This window comes from Zonotrichia leucophrys, unplaced genomic scaffold (genome assembly GCF_028769735.1).
Source record: "Zonotrichia leucophrys gambelii isolate GWCS_2022_RI unplaced genomic scaffold, RI_Zleu_2.0 Scaffold_558_33348, whole genome shotgun sequence".
Lineage (NCBI taxonomy): Eukaryota > Metazoa > Chordata > Aves > Passeriformes > Passerellidae > Zonotrichia > Zonotrichia leucophrys.
Window position 1 is genome coordinate 14,424 of NW_026992763.1, and position 9,186 is coordinate 23,609.

Genomic DNA, 9,186 nt, shown 5'->3' on the forward strand with positions numbered 1-9,186 from the left:
CAGGCAGCCCTGGCTCTGAGCAACAGCATCTGCAGTGGGACAGGAAACTCCCAGCTGATGGGAACAAACTTTCTGGCTGACTGCAGAGGCCAGGACAAAGCTGAGTGGTTTCCCTGGTGTCCCCCAGCCCTTGCTGGCCCCAGGGGCTGATGGCATTTGTGCTCCCTCAGGTTCATGTCCCCACACCAACAGCATGGGGGTGCTCCCCCTGCTGTGTGCAATGCAAACAGGGGCTGCTGAGCCAGTGCTGCCGTGTCTGTGCCTGCAAGGATGGGGCACCTGTGTGAGCTGGGGGAGAGGCCAGGGCTGCAGAGGGAGGATGTTGTTGGCAGCTCCATGAGGACGCTCTGGGACGCTGCCCTGGGCTGTGCAGCGCACTGGGGATGGATCAGCCCCTGCTCTGCTGCTCCTTCCCGTCTGCCCCAGGGCCCTTGCAGAGCCCCAGCCATGCTGTTTCCCCCAGCCTGCCCACGGCCAGCCTGGGGCTGCTCACGGGGCTTTTCTGTGCTGAGCATTGCCCTGAGTGTGTTCTTGAGAGAGCCTGGGCAAGGAGCCTGGAGCCCCCAGGGCCTGGGCTGAGGCGTCAACGCTGCCCCAGCAGTGCCCATGGCCTGTCCCTGCTGCAGCCCCGGCACTGCCACCCCCAGGGCTGTGCCCGGCCCCAAGAGCACTCAGGCCCTGCAGCAACACCAGGGCCACCAGGGCAGCGGGACTGGGCCACAGCAGCAGCACTGGCAACACCAAGTGCTGCTGCTGCTGCTGGGCCAGCACTGATCTGCCCCAGCTCTGCACACAGACATTGCTGCTGCAGCTCCTGAGGAAAGGGCAACAAAAGTTCATTTAAAGCTACTGAGAGCACAGCCCCTCATTGACACAGTCTTTCAGAACAAGGATGGTGAGAGACACAAAATGAGAAATTGCAGAAGCAATGACATTTTTTGGTTGACAATATTAAAATTCTAAAACACAATAAAATGACCTCCAAAATGAAACCAACACAAAGGATCAAAGATGATTTTATTAGAAGTGATTTACAGAAATTGGCCAGCCGTTTAATTTTTTCCGAAAACATCCACTCATCAGTGTCCACACTGCAGCCTTGAGCTCCTGGTTCCTCAGGCTGTAGATGAGGGGGTTCAGTGCTGGAGTAACCACTGAGTACAGCACTGACAGTGCCAGATCCAGGGATGGGGAGGACAGGGAAGGAGGCTTCAGGTTTGCAAACACTGCAGTGCTGATGAACAGGGAGACCACAGCCAGGTGAGGGAGGCAGGTGGAAAAGGCTTTGTGCTGTCCCTGCTCAGAGGGGACCCTCAACACAACCCTGAAGATCTGCACATAGGAGAAAACAATGAACACAAAACAACCAAACACCAAACAGACACTAACTGCAATGAGCCCAAGTTCCCTGTGGTAGGATTTGGTGCAGGAGAGCTTGAGGATCTGGGGGATTTCACAGAAGAACTGGCCCAGGACATTGCCTTGGCACAGGGGCAGAGAAAAGGTACTGGCCGTGTGTAGCAGTGAATAGAGAAAGGCACTGGCCCAGGCAGCTGCTGCCATGTGGGCACAAGCTCTGCTGCCCAGGAGGGTCCCGTAGTGCAGGGGTTTGCAGATGGACACATAGCGGTCGTAGGACATCACGGTAAGGAGGAAATACTCTGATCCAATGAAGAACATAAAGAAAAAGAGCTGAGCAGCACATCCAGTGTAGGAGATGGTCCTGGTGTCCCAGAGGGAATTGTGCATGGCTTTGGGGACAGTGGTGCAGATGGAGCCCAGGTCGCTGAGGGCCAGGTTGAGCAGGAAGAAGAACATGGGCGTGTGCAGGTGGTGGCCGCAGGCTACGGCGCTGATGATGAGGCCGTTGCCCAGGAGGGCAGCCAGGGAGATGCCCAGCAAGAGGCAGAAGTGCAGGAGCTGCAGCTGCCGCGTGTCTGCCAATGCCAGCAGGAGGAAGTGCCTGATGGAGCTGCTGTTGGACATTTGTGCTGTCTTGGCATGGGGATCTGTAAAGATGTAATCATGGAATAGTTGGGTTTGGAGAGGACTTCAAATATCCCAGCACATCTTGCGGGCACTTTCCCCCCTCTGCCTGCCCAGGGCTCTGCTGCCTGGAGCTGTCCCTGCCAGCAGCTGCTTCCCTGTGCCCAGGGCTCGGCCCTGCCAGTGCTGCCAGAGCCCAGGCCAGCCCTGGGGGCTCAGCTCGGCCCTGCAGACCCCTCCCAGCTCTGGCACTGCCCAGGTACAGCTCTGGCTCTGCAGGCTCTGATGCCAACATCAGAGAAACCCTGAGGAGGCTGGAAAAGCAACACTGATGCAGCCTCAAAATGGTGCTTGGCTGATATCTGCACTTCCTGGGTTATTCAGATCTGGGTTATTTAGATCTGGGAGATTTTGTTTGTTTTTTTAAGTATAATTCTGATATTAAAAATATCTATGTGCTATTTCGATATTAAAAATATCTATGTGTTATTTCACATCCAGGCTACCTAGAGCAGTAGATAAATAAACCAGTTTTTCCCCTTTTATGCAACCCTTCCTCACTGTGCTCCCAGTATAATCTACTTGGAAATGTTGTGGATTTAAATGCCATGGTTAGAGCCGTTCTGAACAATGCAGCATCCTCACAACACAAGGAGAACACTTCCAAGCCTGACCAGCTGTCTCTCCCACCCACACCCTGTCCCCCAGTGCTGGGAGCAGCTGCCAGGGCTGGCTGAGAGCTGTCCCTGGCAGGCAGCAGAGTCCCTGCCCCAGCACAGCGCCCTGGGCTGCAGGACCCTGCTCTGCATGACAGCCCTGGGCACCCCTGGCTGCTCTGCCCAAGAGACAATCAGAGAATGTACTCACAGGGTCTGTAGGCATTGGGATGTTCCAGCTTTAGGAGATGGCTCCAGGAGCTGCAGCTGCATTGTCCTGCAGCCAGAGGTTCCTGTGCCAAGAGCTGGCAGTGATTGTGCCCAGGCACTTCTCAGCACCTTCCCAGCCCTGACTGATTGAAGCTCTCTGTGCCTCTGTGCTGTGTCCGGGCTGGCTGCAGGCTGTGCCCCAGCCCTGCTGGGATGGCAGAAGAGCTGCTCATGAAGAGAAATTTGCTCTTGAAGCTCTTGGTTACCAGGACCTGCCTCTGTGCCAGGAGCCCAGCCCAGCTCAGGACTTTAATGAGCCTCGGGGGCTTTGTGCTCAGGCCCTGAACATCAGTCCCTGAGAGGGAGCTGAAGAAACCTCTCCAGAACTCCAAGGCAGAATCCAACACCAAAGTTTCTTGAAGTTTTAATGGGTCCCACTGAGAGACACAACTGAGAAAGTGTCCCCAGGCCCCAGGCAGAGCAGAGAACTGGAAGCAGTGATGGCAGGTGAGGACAAAGAGAAGCCAAGTCTTGGTGCCCTGGGGCACAGCAGGGTCTGTACCACCAAAGGCTGTGAGGAGACATCTTGTCCTGAGGCCCTGGGGCCTCCTGGCACAGCCCCAGCCAGGCTGGGCACTGTCAGCCCCTTGTCCTGCCCTCAGCATCCCCCCCAGCCCACATCCCAGTGGCCTCAAGGATCTGCTGGAAGGAGTCCCTGGGGAGCCTTGCTCAGGAATGGCCCTGGGCGCTCCTGAATGCTCCCTGCAGGGACTGCAGGTTTTTGAAAGGACTTTGGGTTTGGCTTTTGCCTTGGAGTCTCTGAGAGCTTTGTGCAATCATGGCCTCCAATTATCTGCTGTAATTATTCCCTGGAGAGGCTTTGGCAGCAACAACACTCAGTGGGCTCATTAATACTTCAGGGTACTTCAGTTATTTCAGGGTATTTGTTGTTTCCGTTTTGATATAGACTCTGTGAGAGGTTTGTGCAATCATGGCCCCAATTATCTGCTTTAACAAGTCCCTGGAGAGCTTTGTACTGACACTCAGTGGCGCTCATTAATGCCTTTAGTTACTCAGGATTTTTAGGTTCTTTGTGGATTTAAGAATACTTTTAAGTACTTTTAAAATGTTTCCTTCCCACACTGAGTCTCTGAGAGGTTTTTGTGCCATCCTGGCCTCACATTCTCTCCTCCAAGGAGTCCATGAGGAGCCTGTGTTGGGTATCTTCCCCCTTTCTGTTTTACAACACAGATGGAACCGAAAGAATTTTGTAAGACTTTGTAAAAGCCCCCAAACAAACATGGGACAAATAACAATACAACAACAACCACTAAGAAAATGAATAGTCCTCCTTTAGCTAGACATCATCCATCCCTTTACTCCCTTGGATTGGAAGAGTTTATTGACCCAAGTCTTTGTTTTCCACTTGAAGCTTCTTCAACCCTTGCTTCAGAACCTGAATGCTCTTGTGGATTGACTCACTGTGGTTGGACAGGTTCATGCAACACATATCCTCAGAGTCTACACAGCCATGCCCATGTGCCCAGAGTAAAAACTCTATCACTGTTCTGCAAGGTGGCATGTCTGATGTCTCTAGGTCTGAGAGCAGCCACTCAATGTGAGGGAGGTAGCATTGGTTTGCTTACCTAACAGGCACCCAAGATGGTCTAATTGTCCTAAAGCTTTAGCTGCAGCCACCCAAGCTAGTTCAAACTGGGGGTGCTACCATCTGATACCTGGATTAAAGGTTTCAAAGCCATCTCTTTTATATCATCCCATACTTCTCTGGGGATACTTGCTGCTTGATAATCTGGTAGGCTGTGTTGTCCTTCTCCAGCTAGATGGCTGATTGTCAATTCCGCCCTTGCCTCATTATTAGCATAGTCTGCTATTAATTGATTTAGCAAACACTTTGATCCCCCTTCCTGCAGGGTGTATTCTGTAGGTGATACCAGCATGGTCATAATATATTTTAAATCATAGGGGGTTAAGACGTGCTGTAACCATGGCCCTCATTTGGCATTATAATAAGGTGAGTCCTTTCCATTGTCTTTATCTGCCCTACACAGCTCCTTGATTTCCCTGTAAACCAATGGCTGACAGCTGGGATTCTGCCCCCTTCTTTCATAACATATGAGGGCAATGAGGAATTGTAAGACTATTTGCCAGTCTTCCTCCTTTCCCAGGGTGAGGTGAGGTGGCTCTGTGGAATCCAAACTGTCTTTGGGGGTGTCCTGGTTTAGGACAAATTAGGGGAAATCTCCAAGAGGGAGCCCCCCAGAACAAAACAAACCTCCAACCACCCCTCCCCCAACACCGGGTTCGGGAAGGAATTTCTCGGAGGAGCAAAGTGGAAAACAAAACCTATTTATTTACAAGTAACAAAAGAACACTCCCCAACACAAGAAAAGAAAAGGGACCAGACTGTGTCGTGGAGGGCGCCGAATCTTCTCTAGCAGGCTTCGGGTGTCCTGGAGCTCGCAGGTCAGAATCCGGAGCCGGTCCAGTATCTTCAGGGGAGGGTAAGAAAGAGAGAGAGAGAACAAAAGAAAAAGGAAAAAAAAAAAAAAACAGCGCAAAAGCAAAAAGCAAGCAAGCAAGCAAGCAAGCAGCTAGCAAAGCCAAGCAGCAAAAGCCAAAAGCCAAAAGTGCCTGGTCACACCCCCCCCCCCCTCCTCTCTTCCCCATCCCGCCACAGCCAGACTGCCGGGGGGGGGGGGAAAAGGCACAGCTGCCAGACACAACACACGATATTGGGATAAAGGCTGTCACCCCACGACACTCCACCCCTTATCCCATATCGTGAACATACAATAAAAAACATTCATTTCACTTACTCACACCTTTTGACACTTACGCATTCCTCTCATCTTACTTGCTCAAACCTTTGACACTTACAGTTTCCTTCTGTCTCACATTCAACAAACAATGACAGTCATATATGAGTCTCATCCCACAATCAGGTCTCCCTGAGGTACACACCGTGTTGTTCCATCTTTCTGCATTATCCACCATGTATTACCTGGTCCTTGAGCAAAGACAATCCCACGGATGGGTTTGTCTGTACTCGAGGCAGGGTTGATCCATACTGTCTTTCCCAACAAACCTCTGACATGGGCCACTGGGGCTTTATCCCCATCTACTATATTAAGGAGCTCAGACTGAGCAGGACCCGCTCGGTTGGTGGAACCTCGAGTGTTAACTAACCAGGTAGCCTTTGCCAAATGCTGCTCCCAGTTTTTTAAAGACCCCCTCCCAATGCCTTTAAGGTGGTTTTTAACAATCCATTGTACCTTTCCACTTTCCCTGCAGCTGGTGCATGATAGGGGATATGGTATACCCACTCGATGCCATGTTCCCTAGCCCAAGTATTAATAAGATTGTTTTTAAAATGAGTTCCATTATCCGACTCAATTCTTTCGGGAGTACCGTGCCTCCAAAGGACCTGCTTCTCAAGGCCCAAGATAGTGTTACGGGCTGTAGCATGGGACACAGGGTAGGTTTCCAACCATCCTGTGGTGGCTTCTACCATGGTTAGTACATAGCGCTTGCCCTGGCGTGTCTGGGCAGTGTGATGTAATCAATCTGCCAGGCCTCCCCGTATTTGTACTTAGACCACCGCCCCCCATACCAGAGGGGCTTCAGTCGCTTGGCCTGCTTAATGGCAGCGCACGTCTCACAGTCACGAATAACCTGAGAGATACTGTCCATGGTTAGATCCACCCCTCGGTCTCGTGCCCACTTATAGGTGGCATCTCTACCCTGGTGGCCTGAGGCATCGTGGGCCCATCGTGCTAAGAATAACTCTCCCTTATGCTCCCAGTCGAGATCTATCTTCAACTCCCCTATCTTTGCAGCCTGATGTACTTGCTGGTTGTTTTGCTGCTCTTCATTAGCTCTACTTCTGGGGACATGGGCATCTACATGGCGAACCTTCACAGGTAACTTCTCTAACCGAGTAGCGATATCCTTCCACTCTTCAGCAGCCCAAATTGGTTTTCCTCTGCGCTGCCAGTTGGCCTCTTTCCATCTCTTCAGCCATCCCCATAGAGCGTTGGCTGCCATCCAAGAATCGGTATACAAATAGAGCCTTGGCCACCTCTCTCTCTCTGCAATACCTAGGGCCAGTTGAATAGCTTTGATTTCAGCAAATTGACTGGATTCACCCTCTCCTTCAGTAGCCTCTGCAACCCGTCGAGTGGGACTCCATACAGCTGCTTTCCACCTCCGTTTCATCCCTATGACCCGACAAGAACCATCAGTGAATAGGGCGTAACGTGTTTCTTCTACTGGCAACTGATGGTATGGCGGAGCTTCCTCAACCCGGGTCACTGGCTCTTGCTCCTCATCTGCGACACTAAAGCTTTCACCTTCGGGCCAATTTGTAATTATTTCTAGAATCCCAGGGCGATTTAACTTCCCAATCCGAGCGCGCTGCGTAATGAGGGCAATCCACTTACTCCAAGTAGCACTGGTGGCATGGTGGGTAGAGGGAACCTTTCCTCTGAACATCCATCCCAGCACCGGTAGTCGGGGTGCGAGAAGGAGTTGTGCCTCTGTACCAATCACCTCTGAGGCGGCTTGGACTCCTTCATAGGCGGCCAAGATTTCCTTTTCTGTTGGAGTATAGTTATCTTCAGACCCCCTGTAGCTCCGACTCCAAAATCCCAATGGTCGGCCTCGGGTCTCGCCAGGTAGCTTTTGCCAAAGGCTCCAGGACAGACCATGGCTCCCGGCTGCAGAGTAGAGCACATTCTTCACATCTGGTCCTGTCCTGACTGGACCAAGGGCTACAGCATGAGCGATCTCCTGCTTGATCTGGACAAAAGCTTGCTGCTGCTCAGGGCCCCAATGGAAGTCGTTCTTCTTGCGGGTAACCAGATAAAGGGGTCTCACAATCTGACTATACTCAGGGATGTGCATCCTCCAGAAACCTATAGCACCTAAGAAAGCCTGTGTCTCCTTCTTATCAGTTGGTGGGGACATAGCAGTGATTTTGTTAATAACATCCGCAGGAATCTGATGCCGTCCATCTTGCCACTTCACCCCCAAGAACTGAATTTCTCGGGCAGGTCCCTTGACTTTGCTCTTCTTAATGGCAAATCCGGCGTCCAGGAGAATATGAATTATCTTCTCTCCTTTCTCAAACACTTCTATTGCCGTGTTCCCCCAAACAATGATATCGTCAATATATTGTAAATGTTCTGGAGCCTCACCCTCTTCTAGTGCAGCCTGGATCAGTCCATGACAGATGGTAGGACTGTGTTTCCACCCCTGGGGCAATCGGTTCCAGGTGTACTGCACTCCCCTCCATGTAAAAGCAAACTGAGGCCTGCATTCTACTGCCAGAGGGATGGAGAAAAACGCGTTAGCTATATCAATGGTCGCGTACCACTTTGCTGCCTTGGACTCCAGCTCGTACTGCAGTTCCAGTATGTCCAGTACAGCCGCACTCAGTGGTGGAGTCACTTCATTCAAGGCACGATAGTCCACAGTCAATCTCCATTCTCCGTCAGATTTTCGCACGGGCCAGATAGGGCTGTTAAAAGGTGAGTGGGTTTTACTGACCACCCCTTGGCTCTCCAGCTCTCGAATCATCTTGTGGATGGGGATCACAGCATCTCGATTCGTCCGGTACTGCCTGCGGTGCACTGTTGAGGTGGCAACTGGCACTCGCTGCTCCTCTACCTTCAAAAGTCCTACTGCAGATGGGTCCTCTGATAGTCCAGGCAAGGTATTCAATTGTTTAATACCCTCTATCTCAACTGCAGCTATTCCAAAAGCCCACCTGAATCCCTTAGGATCTTTGTAATAGCCATTCCGGAGAAAGTCTATGCCCAAAATACACGGAGCCTCTGGACCAGTCACAATTGGATGTTCCTGCCACTCCTTCCCAGTCAAGCTCACCTCAGCTTCCAACAACGTCAACTGTTGTGATCCCCCCGTCACTCCAGCAATGGAAACAGGTTCTGTCCCCACGTGTTCCGATGGCATTAAGGTACATTGTGATCCAGTGTCAACCAATGCTTCATAGTCTTGTGGCTCTGATGTGCCAGGCCATCTGATCCACACCTTCCAAAAAACCCGGTTCTCCCGTGCCTCTTCCTGGCTGGAGGCAGGGCTCCTCTAAGCCAGATTGTCCTTCTTTCCTTGGGCATATGCCTTGGAAGTTCCTTCAAGGGGATCGGACATGTCATCGTCATCATCATACTTAACATCTCGGCTACGAGTGACCGGAGCTGCTATCTTTTTGGTTATACTTTCTCTTCTCTTCAAATCACGCACCCGTTGTGCCAAAGCAGCGGTGGGTTTTCCATCCCATCTTCTCATGTCT

General features: G+C 51.6%; 1 protein-coding gene across 1 annotated transcript; it reads right to left on the reverse strand.

Annotated features, from left to right (window-relative positions):
- Window positions 1-1,020: 1,020 nt before the first annotated feature.
- On the reverse strand, window positions 1,021-1,986 carry LOC135441817 (olfactory receptor 14A16-like). Its single transcript, XM_064701368.1, has one exon. It carries the CDS (start codon window positions 1,984-1,986, stop codon window positions 1,021-1,023), a length of 966 nt encoding a protein of 321 aa, XP_064557438.1.
- Between the last annotated feature and the right edge of the window lie 7,200 nt (window positions 1,987-9,186).

What these genes read in the sequence shown, in the direction of transcription:
- LOC135441817 (XM_064701368.1), bottom strand. Translation starts at nt 1,986, where the DNA reads ATGTCCAACAGCAGCTCCATCAGGCACTTCCTCCTGCTGGCATTGGCA.